The 18,439-nt window shown below is 40.9% G+C and overlaps 1 protein-coding gene across 4 annotated transcripts in view; it reads left to right on the plus strand.

Moving 5' to 3' along the window:
- usp32 (ubiquitin specific peptidase 32) overlaps positions 1 to 18,439 on the plus strand; it is a 51,159-nt gene that overhangs the window by 13,464 nt on the left and 19,256 nt on the right. For all 4 annotated transcript variants that reach the window (XM_068584277.1, XM_068584278.1, XM_068584280.1 and 1 more), the window contains exons 2-8: positions 3,611 to 3,738; positions 7,606 to 7,711; positions 9,853 to 9,971; positions 10,405 to 10,564; positions 15,468 to 15,599; positions 15,763 to 15,870; positions 16,173 to 16,288. In XM_068584277.1, coding sequence (XP_068440378.1) covers positions 3,611 to 3,738; positions 7,606 to 7,711; positions 9,853 to 9,971; positions 10,405 to 10,564; positions 15,468 to 15,599; positions 15,763 to 15,870; positions 16,173 to 16,288 — 869 coding nt within the window. The remainder of the gene's footprint in view (positions 1 to 3,610; positions 3,739 to 7,605; positions 7,712 to 9,852; positions 9,972 to 10,404; positions 10,565 to 15,467; positions 15,600 to 15,762; positions 15,871 to 16,172; positions 16,289 to 18,439) is intronic.

An 18,439-nucleotide genomic window follows, 5' to 3' on the forward strand; every position in this document is an offset into this window, starting at 1 on the left:
TAACAGGTTATTTGTTGTTTGTTACATCTTTACAAGAACTGAAGTGTCAAACTAAAATACCAAAAGGATTATGAGGGGTGGCGTGCAGGACTACTTCCTGGTTGAGTGATAGGACTTCCTTGAATCTTGTCGTCACTGTGAGGTTGACAGGCAGCCGTAAGAAAGACACTGAAGTAGCCCTGCACGCAACCGCTATAAAACCACAACTTTGCATTTTCCAAAATTAGAGACTTTTTTTTTTTTTTTAATGCAGTTACAGTACATGTAAAGTGCACATGTTCCCTGCAGTGTCTAAATACCTCATTAGTCAGGAAATCTTCCAAAGCCTCACTCCAGTCCTTGCTAATCTTTACTGACAGGGGAAAAGCCTGAATATTAGTGACGGACACATTTTATTAGCACTTCAAGTTGCTTTGCTGCTTCACTGGTCCTGTACATCTCACCCCACAGGATATTGCATAAATGAGGTAAATGGGAGGATTTGAATAAAGCTCCATTGTGAAAATAGGTTAAAAAAGAAAAAACGATCAGCTGACCCCCTCATTTTGAAAGTGTTCACTTACATTCCCACCATCAGTCTTCTATTCCATCAGTTCTGTCAAACCAGCATCCTGTTATTGCTGTAGAAAGCAGTTTCCTTTTTATGTATTTGCCTCATTTGCTTCTTTAGATCCCATTTGTTTGCAGAGTAGGCAGTAGATTATGTTAGAAGGAAGTGTTTGGAAGAGAGCGATGCAAAATAGTCATGTGTAGTGTTTGAATGACAAAAAAAAAGAAGATTCATGGACCCAAGGCTGTACTTTAAGGGCAGTGTTCAGTCTCTGCTTGAGTAGCGCTTATACAGCTGTATGAATGGCTTACTGTAGAGTGACAAAAGGTCTTAAGGCAAACCATGATAGACTTTTAAAAAGGTGCGAGTTCAGTTTTGTTGTTATTTGGACTTTGTAAGATAGAGATGTTTGAAGTACACTGTTGAAGCAAACCCAAGTAAAAACTACTATTTATTATGCTGGAACGGGTATCGGCATGCTCTGATATCACGTTATATCATTTATCAGCCCATTTACGCTACTCAGGAACAACAGCATGCGTCACATGCTACCCCTCCAAACAAGGCCCCAAAGAGATATGTTTTGACAAAGTAATGACGATTAAACAAAGAGGCCTTCTCGAGGTCCGTTTTATTGGGTGCTGCCATCTACTGGTGTAACAAAAGTCACATGTAAGATGAGTTGAAGCTCTAGACTTGTCTGTATTGCCATTATTTTTCTATGAAATATTGAAGTTTATGAATAAGTGTTTTGCCATGCCTGATCAAGAGGCGCTATCCATGGTTCTGAAAGGAGGATATCATTCATCGTTCAGTATTCAGAATAGAACTATATAAAATCAAAGTATTATTCTGGCATGTCAAATCTGAAATCAACATTTATATTGTATTCCCTATTTTGTCTGTGTGAGTAAAAGACAAGGAGCAACAACTGCAATGGTTAGGCTTAAGTTCCAAAACTGTTTTATTAAAGTTCAGTTTAACAGCTACATACTACGCCAATGTATTACACTCAGCCATAAGCAAGGTTGTTAAAGTTCACTACACGTTTCACAGGCGTTTCAGATCGTGCGCATATCCGCCAAGACAGTAATGTAAATGTAAACATAATGACATAATAATAAACATAATAATAATTTCCATAATGTAAACATTATGTAAATTCAATAAATGTAATAACTAGGGTTGCAAAGGGTCGGAAAGTTTCCGGTAAATTTCCGGAAACTTTCCACGAGAATTTTGGCCCGGGAATTTTGGGAATTTTGAAAAAATAAAATTTGCCTACGTTTTTTTGCAAAAGCATATAACAGGGAACTTAAATGTAGTTGAGCACAAGACTATGTCAGCAAGATCAGCTGGACCCTGAATGCAGCTGGTTGGGAACATCGTCTGCCAGAAACATAAACGTAAACATAAAACGTTCTGTTGTTTTTGACGTTTTTGTCATCAGTGTTGCGTCTGAATGTTTTAGCCTGATGCCTGGAGAGTGTGAGAGCGCCGAGTTGCATAGAGGCCAAGAGCGGTATTGCAGAAAGACGGAGAGTTCAATTATAGCTGCAACAAATCGAAAAAAAATAACTGAACTAGTTCATTTTTTGGAGCTGTGAACTTAGTTCAAATTTTTGAATTATGAACTATGAACTGAACTGGTTCATGTAGGTCCACGAAGAAAGCATTTAGACCTGAAAGGATTCAGGGAAAAACACTAGAGAAAGAAATTTGTGTTGGGGGGTGGTGATCATACGGAATACACCTTTTTTTATTCAACGTTCATGTTTTCGTTGTTCAATGAAAGAATAAAGTTCTACTCACAAAATGTCAAAAACGTCAAAAATGTAATTTTTAAAAGTTGTATTTTCAATGTTTGCATGCATGTCTGCTTCTGACAAGGTAAATACAGTTAAATTCCCCCAAAATTTCCAGTTAATTCCCGTGGAAAGTTTCCAACTTTTAATATTCCCGGAATTTTGCAACCCTAGTAATAACTACAAACACTGCTGGTTTAATACTTACCTGTCCAAGAGCAGTAACGGCACTTCATTGTCTGCCCTTGGTCCCTTCTCTTCCTTCAGCGCTATCCAACCAGAAAAAGGGACATGGATTGATACATGTTTTCCTTTGCAGTCGTTTTGTCTTTGAACTTAAACCCTTCCTCTTAACGTTGAATGTCTTTTCTGCTTCTTTGGGTCCCCCGCCATAGCTCCTGCCATACTCCCAGCTACATTGCTATGATTTATGGACGCATCACTTTGGCTGCACCAGCACAGTGGGTAGTAACTTAGGTGTCTGGCTCCAAAACGACATCCGCCCTGATCTCATGATGATGTGTCGGCTCATGTTTGCAGGACGTCAAGGCGGGTCTCTGCTCAGGCCTGGTTCATCTTAAACGAGCCTCCAGTAACCGGACACTTATCACCCCTACTACTCCAATGTCACGCTGCAGTGTTTTGTTGCTGCAGCTCCCTTTAGCAGCACAATCTCATTCTAATGTGCTTATATCTGTACGAAAGCTGAATTTGAACAGACGTGTCGTTGGTGCTCGGATGCTTTAGGAAGTCTGTCTAAGAGCAGAGCCTTTTTTGCCTGGTTTTTGTTACTATTCGGCTAGAAAAGGTCCATCACTGACTGAAATATGACCGTTGTGGCACATCAGCCAAGAGTTATAGTCTGAGCACCAATGGCGTATTCATTATTGCTTTTTGTGTGTGTGTGTGTGTGTGTGTGTGTGTGTGTGTGTGTGTGTTTGTTTTTGGGTCATTTTACCCCAAAACACAAAAAACTAAGACATTGTCTTTCGTTTCTGAGTCATATGCAGTGTTGCACACAGTCAGATTTGTGAATTCCTAGAAAACTTGATGTTCCTGGTCCTGGTTACTCAGGAGGACAAACAGTAGAAAACAGGGCTAGCTAAAGTAAAAGTTACAATCTTGCATACACCGTTTCTGGTTTGTGCTGTACTAACTGTTGGTCCTGTAACACAATGTCGAAACAAATGGGACCAAGTTTGCTTCTGCTCACTTTTTTTTCACTACTTTTCCTTTCCTGTCTTTTTCTCTCCAGTCACTGATGTTGAATTGAAGCGGCTGAAAGATGCCTTCAAGAGAACAAGCGGCCTCACCTATTACATGACCCAGCAGTGCTTTTACAGGGAAGTGCTGGGAGATGGAGTTCCCCATAAAGTTGCAGAGGTAAGCCATAGTAATGTCACACGCCATGTCCCATTAGCCATGATGCTCGTTACAATGAAACACTGAAGACAGCCACCAAAAGTAGGATGGGTTAAGTCAGACGTAGTCGAGCATCCAGTGCGCTCTGAAGTAGCTCTCCTGTCATCAGATGATCTCTGATGTTTGAATACGTGGTTGATTTTGTTCTCGGGATCAATATTTGCCTGGATGGGATCCCAGCTCATGTTTCCTAGCAGGGAAGAAGTATCTGCTTCAGTGTTCAGTAGCTAGCGAGTGAGCTATCTCCCTCCTTTTCATCTCCGGTGAGAGTTGATCATCTTAAAAGCCTTACATACTGTGCAGTATTTCTTCATTGTTTTCCAACAATAGCAATAGTATCACATCTGTACAGGGTTATTAGTATACAGCTATTCAAAAATGAGACTAAAAATCAGCATATATTTTTATTTTTGATTTACTGGTATCGGATTGTTACTCTGTAAGCAAGTTCAGATATGGGAATCTACTGTTAAACATTAGAGCATTCGTCTCTTCTCTTAGCATCTACGCAACCTCCTTTCCTTTGTCACCATGGCAGCAGTTACTGCGGCGACAGCGGTCCAGATCTAAGGTTACTGCTGGTCTCCTCAAACAGAAACATGGCCGCTCAAAGAAGGCCTGATCCTAATCAGCCAGTCGAGACCCAGACATGTTCTTGTTAATATTCCAAAAGCTGTGACACTAAAAACCAAGTCTGTATTTCCTTGAAAACACATTCTTCTTTTGATTGTTTGTTTGTGTTCATGAACATGTGAAACGGATTCGGTTATCCTCAACATCGTACAGAGAGCCAAGCTGATGCTGTCACCATGCATTGGATAAACATAGAATCTGTGGCTGTGATGTCATGAGCTGTGTTCAAAGTGATCTTTTTCTTTCTCTTGTCAGAAATATTATTCATTTTCACTCTTCCAGTCTTTAAAAAAATCTCTCTCTCTCTCTCTCTCTCTCTCTCTCTCTCTCTCAACCACACACTCTCTCTGTCGTTCGACCACACACTCTGAACTGCTCACAGGTGCGGTCGGCACTTAAGTTGGGAAGCAGAAGCACTGCTACGTAATTAGTGGCAACTGCTCATATATGCACTATCACAAATAGTAGTGCAGCCGAGGGTTCCTCTTGTGCCGATACTGTGTAATATTAATAAAATAACAACCCGATGCTTCGTTATTTCAGCCAAGCCGGCAACTACTTTATTTACGTCTTTCTCGTTTCACTGGAAACATTTCTCCGCACCTCTCTTTTCGTTTTTCCCCTTCAAAATGAAAGTCTCAGAAACCTGCAGTCGAACACTGCTTCCTAGAGCGCCGCCCAAATACACAATACAATAGCTTACAGTAGCGAACTATCACAAATAGTCTGGCGTGGAAACTCACACAAGTAAGGAGTGCACCCTGCTGCATTAAAAATTCCCTTCAAAATAAAAGCACAGGGTTGCCTCTGTCATTAGTGGCATCTGCGATGAAAACCGGACATGCCTCTATGAGGTGCCGGTGCACGAATTGAGCTTGCCCTCTCTCCATAAATGATGAAAACCAGTGCAATGAAGCTCACCAGTAACACCTGTTCTAATAACGTGCTCCTTTTGCGCCCCCCTTTGGAAATGTGACCACATTGTAACTTTTTGAAATAGTTTTGCACGCTTGTAACAATTTTTCCACTTTGTAGAAACTTTTAGAGATCCCTAATCATATTTTTTCACCAGCGATCATTGATAATTTATACTGGCAGATAGAGATCTCTTTGTTGTTTGATAATTGCAGCTGGTCTACAAGGATCCAGGCTATTTGTTTATTGCCACCGTCCCCAAAACAATTTCAACCGCTCTGAAGTCGGTAAACCTTGCTAAAGACTTTTCATAAAAAAACACACAATTAGAACTATTATAAACATCTCATAATTCATCTCTAATATATACTTATGTTGTAGAAAAACATCTCTTTCAAACAACTGGATTTAGATTCTGAAATGTTACGTTTGAATATGCAAAGGAGGCATTGTCTGGGGCGCCTGCAGCCCACCTGCAGACACGGATTCCTTCACTCATTTATGTACGGTATGACCATTGAAATACTTTTCGGACAACAGAAGTGCATCTGAACATTCGATGAAGCCAGGTTTTGAACATTCTAGTTTTCTTTTGTTGACATATCATGTCAAAGGTTTTACGAGCGGAAGGTTTGGATACTGCTACATATTGTATAAATTATGTTATGAATGACATATAAACAAACACACACAGAGGGTCAGAAGATATTTCAGCTTCATCCCAGGAGGGCAGGCCTCCTGCTTGTGTCAGTAGCAGCAGAAAGGACAACAGAAGCTACAATGTCCATAACGTCCTGGTGGATTAGCCTGCAACACCTCCGCCACAGCTGTGAGAACAGACACAGAAACACAAAAAGATTTAAAGAATAGCAGGAAAGTATATATATGCAAGAACCCAATATTACCATAAGGATACGCGTCCTGCCCCACATGTTCTAGATTGAACTCCTGCTTTGGAGATCCGGAGAGGAAAGTGTATCCAGAAACAGCCGCAGGCAGCTGATGGAAGCCAGATAGCAGAACATGTCTGCTGGAGAAAGAGTTGTGTGCTGGAGAAGAGTTGTACCACATGTTTTCATTTCAATGGACTTCATATCTGTATTTATTTTTGTCAATACTACTGTTCGCACATTATACGCGTATGATTAGTACCTTTTCAGTAGTGTAAGTAGTTCGTCATTGAATAAGGAAGATCGATTCACTGCAGCTATGGGTGGTAAGAATGCATTTGGTGTAGAACTTGCATACTCGGACACACTCTCGACTTCCCCTTTTTAAACCACAAGGGAAGCGCCTCTGCTGCGCGTCACCCACTGACACAATGTAACTAAGTAATGAAGATAAGTTAAGATACAAATAATAACAATTTGACATTGATGAAAATGTATCACAAATGTGTAATAGAAAATATGAGGATGTAACATGGACGGAAACTGTGTCAACTGCAACTGATTGGTTGGCAGTGATGTACAGGTTCGAGGTGGTAATTCTAGTAAATTGTATAAAACATGTATTTAAAGACTTCACTTTGGGGAGCTGTCATGCCGCTTCACGTGCAGTGCTGCGCACCCTGCAGCAGCAGCAGCAGCAGCAGCAGCAGCAGCAGCAGCAGTTGAAATATTATGGTAGAATCATGTTTACTTTTTGCTTCTTGGAGATGAATGAGCCTTGTTTCGATTAAAAGATTTGAACAATAGCAGGAACATAGCACAACATGGAAGTGAAAGCAGCATCCTGTTTATTAAAAGGAGAAACTGTCATCAAATATTCTGAATAAAAGATGATTGTTTTGGCCATAGTTGTACAGCCCTCGGCTTGGAAAAGGAAACCAAGACTGATAGAGATTATGCTGGAACCGAAACATAACTTTAGAACCAACATGTACCCACATAAACAAAGTCATCTTGTATTGTGTCACAACTCATTAACCTGTTCGACTACGTACAAATTATACATTAGGTTTGGGAAATGGGACGTATCACACATTCTCAGCCCATTACTTCATAATAGGCATCACATTATTAAAATGCATTAATTGCACAGCTGCTTTATTAAATTTTAGGAGCTATTTCAGGTGTTGATGATGTTGTATCAACACCTTTTTTGTTTCCCATTAAACGCAGTTACAATAATGCGGTAATGGTGAGAGCTGATTGTAAAAATGAGTTCTGAGCTGTTTTCAGTGCTATAGTCAAATTAATGAACTCCTGCTCACCTATTGATCACGGTGAGCACAGTGAGAACATATGCTGATCATGCAGTTGTCAATCTGTGTTTTAGGTGATCTACTCCTCGTTCGGAGGCTCGTCGAAAGGGCTGCACTTCAACAATCTGATCGTGGGTCTGGTGCTTCTGACTAGAGGACGTGATGAGGAGAAGGCCAAGTGTAAGTAGTTTCTGATGGGCAAACAGGAAGTCTGTGTTGATAATACATAATGTTTTTGTTCTTCTCTCAAATGTCACTTTTTTTTTATCCAACTAACCACACATAAACTACAAAAAAACATACATCATATTATTATCAGAAAACTGGTACACAACAAAAACTGTGGTAGTTCTCACTCAGTAAGTGTTCTAAAGTACTCAGTTACAGTTTGAGTCCACCCTTCTCTATATCTAGGGTTCATGAAGGTATTTATTCAGAGACCTACAGTAGTTTGTAGAAGCAGGCAGGACTGAGTGGATGGAAGCAAAGCCTTGAACTGCTGTGGAGAGAAAGTTAGGAATCACTAGTGTGCTTGCTCTATGGGTCCAGTGATGCAGGAGATCAAAGGAAGATATGGGTTTTATCATCAGAATGTTATGCTCAGAAGTCAACTTTTCATTGCTTTAAGTGGCGCAGCGAGGTGGAATTTCCCCTTATCCGGATCAACCATCAGGATTCTCGGCACAGAAGCTCCTCCTAATCACTCTTCCATGATTATATTCTTTTCAGCTACGGAGTTGTGTTCAGCTAAACTTATATAGAATTATTGAATCACAGCTATCAAATAAATCAAAGACCAACTGACAAAGGATTTGAAAACCAAAGCAAATGATACGCCACACGCAATCCCCCGCAGTATGCTGTACGGCTGTCATGTGCGAGAGGTGACCATTCAGCTCGCATGGACGTACACCCACAGGAGTATAAATCAGGCATTCCTCCTCCCTGAAACCTTACGAGGCAGCCAAGCCTGAGTAAAACTAATTAGATATAAATGTTCTAAGAAGTCTTGGTGGAGACAGAAGAACACGTTTTCCTCCACAAATTGGCGTTCTTTTTCATCGTGGAAACATCATCAAATTCAATACAATGTTTGTTATCAAGAACAACGACGCTACTCTCCTAAAATCTGTGAATGTTGCTGGACTTCTTGGCTCAGCAACTGGGGCAACTTGGATTTCTTCAGAGTTAGTATAGAATAAAATGACTAATGGTTGTAAGAACCCTGCCACGTATATTATCAGGCTTAGAAATATCCACCCTTCTAATACAAGTAGCCAAAGCTGGAGGAGCCCTCAGGTCTTTCTTCAATTCATTCCATGTTTCAGTAAAATCCTGGTAAGAAAATCTTAAGACATAAAAAAGCTTTAACTCATCAGCCGAGTGTTTATCTGAATTAAAGCCAGGCCAGAGCAACGTAAGTATTGTGAGTTGTCTTTGAAAGATATCCTCAGTGTTCCTCAATATTAAAAATGGAGAGGTCTCCTGGATACTGTTATTCCACTATAGCTTTATGTTTTTGATGGTTTTAGCAGTGGCGGGCCGTGCATTTTCTACCTATGCCTGCTGTCTGATATTGTATACATAAATATGCGTATGAATGTTGTTCGGCCCATCCATTATGAAATAGATATAACTTTTAACTATTTAATTTAAAAAATAAAATAAAAAATGTAATTATAAAATAGCTATAACTTTTTGATTGTGTTTAGGCCAGCAGAGAAGGCTTAGCAGGCCCTGACGGCCCACTGGGTTTTAGGTGTCATTTTGGAGTGGCGGATGGCTCTAAATGCTACCCATGAACCCCATCCGCTATAACTATGGAAACGAAGCCAGTCAGTGGCGCAAATCAGAGCTGCAGCAAATTCAAAATACTATGATATTACAGTTTGAAACAAAACACTGCACTGTCATTGCTGAACGCATCCAGAATGTGACTGAATTGATTTTGAGAAAATATTTTCTACAAAGCACAATGATCACGTTTTGCCTTTCTTTAGTGCGCGTCACAATTTTAAGCACAATGTTTGTTTTTTTATCCGAAATGTATCGCTTGTTGGAATTGTGTAAAATCTTTGCTTCATATGTATATGAGTTATTGCTTTGAGTCTTTTGGTGTTTATGTGTCTGTGTTTGTTCTCACAACTGTGGTGGAGGTGTTGCAGGCTAACCCACCACGACGTTATGGACATTGTAGCTTCTGTTGTCCTTTCTGCTGCTTTACGCAGGAGGCCTGCCCTCCTAGGATAAAGCTGAACTGTCTTCTGACCCTCTTTGTGTGTGTGTGTGTGTGTGCGCGCGCGTATGTGTGTTTGTCACAGACCTCTTCAGCCTGTTTGCCAGCGATCTCGGTGGGCATGCAGCCAGAGAAGATATAGAGGCAGTTCTGCAGGTCTTGGATGGAGAAGTCCCGACCTCCCTCAAGAAGTGCTTCAGTGAGGTCAGCAAACGCCAAAGGCCTGTCAGCACGTGAATATGCATGTGAACATGTACAACCATCCTAGTCATAACTGGCATATCTCCTTCATTATCTCCTCGGCTCAAATGATTGAGTTTGTTTTTATCAGAGCAGTCACATGGTCATAAAAGTTATGTTTTCCACATGCAGCCCGTTCCACAGATATAATACAAAGTTTGTCAGTGAGTTATGCTCCAGGTTATCAGAGTATGAAGTAACTTAAGTGCCCATAGTCAAACAAAACAAAATCCACACCGTTGGATAACATTAATGAAGCATATCCAGATCAAGTTGTGTAAGTATATACTGATACAGAGTCAATCTGTGTTTTTGTCGTTGCTATCTGGGTTTTTGGGAATCGCCTTCTTGTTTTGTAACCAGAACGGTAATGTTGTATGTTTGTGTACTGTGGCAGGGCGACAAGGTGAACTACGAGCGCTTCAGGAACTGGCTGCTACAGAACAAGGAGGCCTTCACTTTATCCAGATGGCTTCTGTCTGGAGGAGTGTGTGTCACACTCACAGACGACAGCGACACACCCACCTTCTACCAGACACTGGCTGGCGTCACACACTGTAAGTCCCTGAAAAATACTCGACAAATTCGATGTGTTAACAGACATTGGATGTCCACAAAGCATTGGAATGGATTCTAGATTGGAACAGTAACTTGTGCTACACGTGTGAGCGTGACGTAACTCCGATGTCTTACTGGTGGAATCAGTGCCGTGGAAATTTACATTGAATTTACCCATGGGCGTCATTTTTGTTCAGGTCTACCAAGCATTTATTAGTGATTTGTTTTGTTAATAGCCAGTCATCAGGAATGATTACAGCAAGCACATTCTGTTTCAGTGTTCATATGAGTACCTGAATATAGTTTTAAGACCGACCTGATAGTTGAACCTATCTTTAAACAGTGATAAAAGACAAAGGGGGCTTATGTCCTTGGAACTACTGGAATAGAAACAGTACTTCTTTTAAGATGATAGACTAGGACAGGGGTCGGGAACCTTTTTGACTGGGAGAGCCATAAAAGCCAAATATTTCTTAATATATTTCATTGAGAGCCATATCGTATTTTTAACGTATAAGAAATTAAATATATTAATATGAAATTAATGCGACTTTTGGTGCTGCGTGGTTTTTCTGATGGCCTTGTAGTCTTTGTGTTTAACATATTAAAACATTTCTGTATGACCAGTACAGTTAAGATGTTTGGATGTGGTCAAAAATGTTCCGAACACATCTATATCAGTCACTACTTTGAAAACCGGATGCTGTGTCCCGTGGCTCTTTTCAATTTCAATTTTATCATTGCATATTAGACATACCGCAGATCCTACTCTCTCCACAAATGCATTCCTCTGTCCACGCAGCCTGGAATGCACGGTAATCATCGTCTTTTTTTCTTTTCGCCATCTTTTCCGTAACAAGGGTTGCAGCGGATAAACTAGTTGGCTATCTGATAAAATTGATTTCTTCACCTTTACAATGACCCATGACATGCTCACAAGCCATTGGTTCCCAACTTGTGAAATTTATCTTCAAAACTAATTTCTGTTTACTTTAGACTGACACAATATTATCAAGCAATATCACAAGCATTTTAAAATCAGTTCCAAACTGTTTTTTTTTTTTCAGTTTTTTTTTCCAACTCAACATTGTCTCTGAGCCATATGCCGTCACCGGAAGAGTCAAATATGGCTCGTGAGCCATAGGTAATGGAACGCTGGACTGGGAGAAATAGAGTCGGACATGTCTGCCCTTTGACTGGTAGAATTAGTTGAGATGGTAAACGGGTACACGTGGAGGAAATATTGAGTTTTTAGCGACCGCAAATTAAAATTTGAGCAGATCAAAAACAGTCGGTATGAATACCTGTTTTGAAACTCAGCCTGGTATGGAAAAAGGCCCAGAACACGGAGAATGCTCGACTGAATGTAACGCGTCTCAAGCTTTAATTTCAAAATTTGTGTTTATGCGTTTTGCTTCCATTTGGCTTTTGCCTCATCACTAGTCAATGTGATGGGCTAAGACATCCATATTTCTTTTATCTTCAACTGCGAGCGTAGACTCTAAGTAATGTTTTGAGTGAGTAGTGTGATTCTTGTCTCATGGTATTAATGGATATGTAAAGTATCAAAAGCACTGGAGGGTATTCAGCTGCTCAAGCTATTTTTCCCCCAAATGCTCTCTGATTTTGAATTTATTTTTCAGTCTAGAAAAGCATGCGTGACCCTGGATCATTACTGACTACCAACCCCATTTTGTAATGCTTGTTTCTTTGCTTTATTTAAATTACCTCAGAAAAAAGTGAATTCAAGAAAATGGCCACAAAATGTCTCTCGTGGGGAAACTACATAGCACTACAGGCGCAGTTAAATAAGGCCTACATCTGAATATTTAAACAAAATATAATATTTACGTGAGGCATTCATTTCGGAAATTGTCATATTCGGAAAACAATAGTGGAATATGAGTGTGCATGTAAATGTAGACTGTATTGCAGTTCTTAAAAGTTGCCAGACGAGTAAATTTAGCAAGGCTTTATTTTGCCAATTAAGGACAAAGGGCTGGAAAGAACCTGTCTTGTCTCGAGAACCTGGACGCTGCCTTTAATCTGCCTGCTCCCGGTTTATCCTCTTAAGTGTGTGTGTGTGTGTGTGTGTGTGTGTGTGTGTGTGTGTGTGTGTGTGTGTGTGTGTGTGTGTGTGTGTGTGTGTGTGTGTGTGTGTGTGTGTGTGTGTGTGTGTGTGTGTGTGTGTGTGTGTGTGTGTGTGTGTGTGTTGGGGGGAGAGAGAGAGAGAGAGTGACCGACACAATCCTGGTTATTGACTCTTGCCAGAGCGAGAACACAAAGCTTGACTCATGACAGAGCTCGAATCCTTTGCTAACTGACAGCGTCCCAGCATTATGACCATAGAAATCTGTGGGGATAAGGGCCTTGAGGACGGGATGACGTAGCTTCTGTGTGCCACTGTCTCAGGGACTTTGCTATGGTACATGCTGGCTGTGGCAGCACCTCTCTAAGGATGTTCCCTGGATAATGGTATGGTATCTCTGCTGTCACTCGGGGAGAGTCGCACCTCTAGGTGGGTATCAGGCCTGACAAGGCACCTGTCATAGAGACGGCAGCAGTAGCTGGACTGTTCTTTAGTGTAGCTGCCTTGTGACTGGTGTCTATGGTCTCTTCTTGAGCGGACATTACTGGAAGGGTTTGTTTGAAGTATGCTTGGTTGTTGACTGTTTTGATTCACAGTGATAGCAAATCACACCTTTTCTGATTTAGTTTTAAATGATTAGACATTTATATTTGTCATTGTTGGGCTTGAGAATAGGGCTGAATATCAAACCTCAAAACTTTTATGGAAACATTTGAGATTTGTTGGTGGAACCTATGATTGAAAACAAACAAGTACCAAAAGCTTGTGTCAAACGTCCGGTGGGGATCTGCACTCCAGCAGTGGCCGGAGGACAAGTCTTTACGCTTATTTACCACTAATGCATTTAGGATAGTTAAGCGTTTGCCAAAGTAAACTGCCTAACTGTAATTCGGCCATCATTACAACTTTTGAAATCCAGCATAAGACATTGATGTAGCCTCCAGCGCTACACTGATATTAGTAGAAGCAGGGCGCGACCCTGAGATATATGGAAGATGTGTGCGACGCAATCTATAGTCCGGGTAATGAGTTTTATAGATTAGAAGTCAGACGGTAGCACATCTGTCATGAGGAATGCTCAGCATGATGAACACAAGTACTTACGTCCCTCTTTGTCGAACCGGACTAATCATTGCTGTACTACAAAAGCGGATATTTAAAGCTTCCTTTTTAGTCTTGCGTAGGTGAGCCTATGCTTGTTTTATGATAATTGCCCTAAGACATGTTCTTTCCTTTTTTGTTTTGAGTTAGCAGCAGTTTCCAATTCAGCTTTGAGACGGAAGGATAGTCATGAGTCTAAAACGCTCGCTCCATGCCTTCGTCCTTGTAGTCCTCAATAATTTGTCAGCCATGTTATTTCCCTTCAAGCCATGTCCATCCAGTCTAAATCACTGATTTGGTACTCTGTGCTTCCTTCTGATCTTTGGGAATATCTGTCTGCGTCAGAAAGCAGGCTTGAACAGTGGCGGTATAAAGGCCAACTGTAACGGCCCTGATGTTCACCTCTGGACAACAGGGAGTCAGAACCTGGACAAGAGAGGATACCCCTTTCAGACAGCCTATTATTCTCGACCACATCCCATCTGACTGGAACTGTGACCAATAGACATTGTTAAATAGCCTGGCTGAGAAGTCACAGTCCGATTTCTGCCAGGAATCGACTGCCATTTGTTTTCTGTCTCTGTGAACTGACACCTGTCATACGTTTTGGCTCCGTGCCAAAGGATAGGTGACTAGCTGCTGAATCCTATTTCCTTAAGCTGTGGATTAACGTGTTGCAAAAGGGACACCAGTGCATTGACCCTGCAGAGCCTCATATGCTATATTGGTCTGATCTGTATCAAATACCCTTCCACCCATAAGCCCAGCTCAGTTGAGCTGTGGCATCATGACCACTGTCATGTTAAATTTGGCCCTCGCCATGTCACAACGTGTAGAAGTGGGTTGCTTGACTTGTAACCTTGTGCATCATTAAGCTTGTAGTTGATGCATTGTCTGTCAACAGACTGAATGATCAATTGTCTCATCCTTATGTTTGTAAAGGTTTATTCCAGTCCCAGTGCGTTTTGGATGGTCTGCTGTGGAAACCAACTTAGCAGGACATCTTTTTCAGTTTTAGTTTGGCCTTGAATTTGATAACTTATAACTAAAGGTACAGATTTTTGTTTTGATCTATCTTCATTGTTGTCATGGAATCAGGACTCTCGAGCATGAGATATCGAGCCGTGTTAAGCAGGTTTCTCTCTGCATCCCTTACCCTGTTTAAGAAGATAGGCTGCTCTTTACACAATGTAAACGAGCAGGTGAATAAAATAAACAGGACCATCAACTTTGAACACAAATGGTTATTGATGATTAAATAAATGACTCCGACTGAAACCGTAACACATCATGTATAACGTTTATATGATATTGACTCCATATACTGTACCGTATCGTACCTACCTGTAGTATACTGCTATTTAGCCTTGTGACATGTATTTAGTATAAATACCCTTAATGTTAACAGTGCATTTGCTCTTGCTACTTGAACTCACCTCTGCTTTTACATCATGAGCCTCGGCGTATATGTTCATTTTTAAAACAAGATTTTACATACTTTTGTTATCTTATTATTATAGTCAGCCACATTAACATGCAGTGTAAACTGAAAGCTAGTCATAGCTTGTTGATAAGTAATAATTCCAATAGTTTAGCTTCATACTTTTCTTACATTTCTGAACAGCACTAGAAAACCCACAGAGATGATTCCTCTGAACAGTTAGCACTGATTCTATTTTTGACGTTTGCTTCCTCTGTTTCCAACCCTGAAGTGGAGGAGTCGGACATTATAGACTTGGAGAAGCGCTACTGGCTACTGAAGGCCCAGTCCAGAACCGGCCGCTTTGATTTAGAAACCTTTGTCCCACTGGTCTCTCCTCCCATCCATGCCTCACTAAGTGAAGGTAAGACGAGATGAACCTGCATTTGTTTTTATTTCTCATGTGGATGTCAAGTGCATCCAGATAAATATATTACAGAGACCAAAGTGAACCAGTGTGAGTCTTCTGGCTTTTAAATCCAATCCCTCTTTCATAAGAATGATGTGATATTGATGTTGTTTTCCAGGCTTGTTTCACGCCTTCGATGAGAATCGGGACAATCACATCGACTTCAAAGAGATCTCGTGTGGCCTCTCTGCGTGTTGCAGGGGGCCCGTTGCTGAAAGGCAGAAATGTAAGCAATAACAAAGATTTGATTTGATTATTTTAAGTACAGAATAATACAATGCAGCGGAAACAACAAAAAAATAAAATGATCTTTTTACAGGAGGAAACTCTAAATGAAAAAATAAATAAATAAATATATCCAAAACGCTTCTTTGCAGCAAAAAATGTTTTGGGCAAGGATTGATTTGTGCTGCTCATTGTTGTCTAACTTTCATTAGTGCTTCACGGTCTGTGTTGAGTTTCGAGACAATATCGTTCTTCATCACCATATTGTTTATTCACCCCTGCATTGCTCTCTTTCACCGACAGTTTGCTTCAAAGTGTTTGATGTGGACCGTGATGGGGTTCTGTCTCGAGATGAACTCCATGAAATGGTGGTGGCGTTGCTGGAAGTGTGGAAGGATAATCGCACGGACACACTCCCTGTAAGTTCATACCATTGAGTATTTACACGACCTCACTTCCTCCCGCAGAGCGAGAGTGAGGCCGATACATTCAGGATATGGGAGCCAGTGTCTGACATTGGTGACGTGTTTTGGAACCAAAGTCTGTGCAGTTATGATTGAGGTCCCGCCCATACACCCGCCAGAACCCATCTAAGCCGTACACAGATGCAGCTTGTTAGCAAAAGAGAATCACAGCTGTCAATGATGATGACATCACACCCCCAACTAAACTAAACACATTGTCAGAAATAACCATACATCAGCGTGATAAGAAGCTACCTAAAATGACAGAAACCATCTTTGGGAATAAAATATTTGACATGTTTATTTTGCTGTGCGCAAACATGGTGGGGGTGGTGTTTGTGTCCAGAAACGTGCAAGACAGTCTGACAACACAGCTTGGACTCTATTCCTTTGAAAGCATCCTTATGGATGGTCGAGGTCAGAGTTTCCTAAGGAATCTGTTGAACCATGTGGACAGCCCATCAGTGCAGAGTCTGTGACTGAAGATTTCAAGACATAGTCAGTGAGCAGACAATAGTATCAAATCTGGCAGAAATTCCTAAACAATTGTTTTCAATGAGCTTGATTTCATGGCAGTTCATTTTATTGTAATGATGGCAGATGAAAAAGCTGGGTAGGCTAAAAGGACAGGACAGAGCAGGGATTACCAAAGGAATTGAAACTGAAACTATCCATATGGTAGAAATGCACCGAATGCAATTTTCTTGGCTGATTCTGTTTTTTTTTTTCTTTCTTTCTTTCTAAGAACCATAATTGGCCACATACACAAACATTTCTGTTGTGCGTGTACTGCTGTGTGTGCAACATCCATCTATCATCATGTGTGCTAAATAGAGCTGTGAAAAATAATGCGTTAACTTATTATAATTAAATTACAGGATTAATGCGTTAATTTTTTAAACTCATTTAACGCATGCGCAGGATGAGCTTCTAACTATTTCCGCTCTAATGCAGTCAGGCGTAGATGTCAGATGTTCACTCGGGAAGACGTTGTCGTTTCACCAGCACAACCAGCCTTAACATCTCAACGTGAAGCATGCGTTGGTCGGCGAGGGGCGTTCAAGAGGAATGCGTCAAACCAGCCTCACTAGACAACAAAAAAAAATCCCCACTAAGTCTGCCTGTAACAAGCTGAGTAGCACAGTTGCGGAATTAATATTGTTGAGGATGAGGGGTTCACCAAAGTGTTGCGAGTGGCAACGGAGGACCTGAGCATCAAAGCACCGCAAAGACACACAATCATGACAAAAGTCCACGAGCTGTATGAAGCTGGAAGAACAAAAAGGGAAATGACTTGGCTGCTATGGATCATATGGCGCTGACAGGGGATCACTGGACTTTTGTGAGAAATGAGAATTACCTGGTGACCAGACGTCCTCTTTTTCCCGGACAAGTCCTCTTTTCCAGACCTAAAACTGCGTCCCGCAGGGATTCCAAAAACGTCCGGGATTTTGCCTCGTGTGATATTTGTGTTTCTCTGAGTCTTTCACAAACTAGTTTTTACGCCCTTACAAGTTTTAAAACGGTATCTTACGATCATCTTCTTGCGCGACCTCTGACCGTAGAGGGAACTGTCATTGGTCGACCAATCTCAGGGTTGCCAGATACATGATAATTATCCTCCAAATACAACCATTTAGAGCCTTTGTACGATACTACGCCATCACCAATCTGGCAACACTGAGCACCTTGTCACCTCAACTCGCGACGAATATCCTGTTACGCTCTGAAGAAACCAGTTCTGCATAAAACATCGCTGCATCAATAATCAACTGGAATTTCAGCGACAAACTTTTTTTTGGTAGTTTAGCACGACTCGTTCTTTTTTTATGAGCTAAAGATCGCATTGATGCACGACTGTGGAGCGGATGAAACCATAACGGGGTTCACCTCACGGCCTATAGCTGCATTGTTTACAACAGCAGCCTAATGTATAAATGACAATGTATATATCCGTCTTTTATCATAAATCTTTACGTTTTTACAAAAATATATCGAGAATATCGGTAATACGTGATTAATCATGATCAATCCACAGAAACATGTTATTAATCTGATTAAAAATTTTAATCATTTTACAGCCCTAGTGCTAATACATTCTGATAT

Source organism: Clinocottus analis, unplaced genomic scaffold (assembly GCF_023055335.1).
Source record: "Clinocottus analis isolate CAN_PGR_092001 unplaced genomic scaffold, fCliAna1.0.p SCAF_2, whole genome shotgun sequence".
Taxonomy (NCBI): Eukaryota; Metazoa; Chordata; class Actinopteri; order Perciformes; family Cottidae; genus Clinocottus; species Clinocottus analis.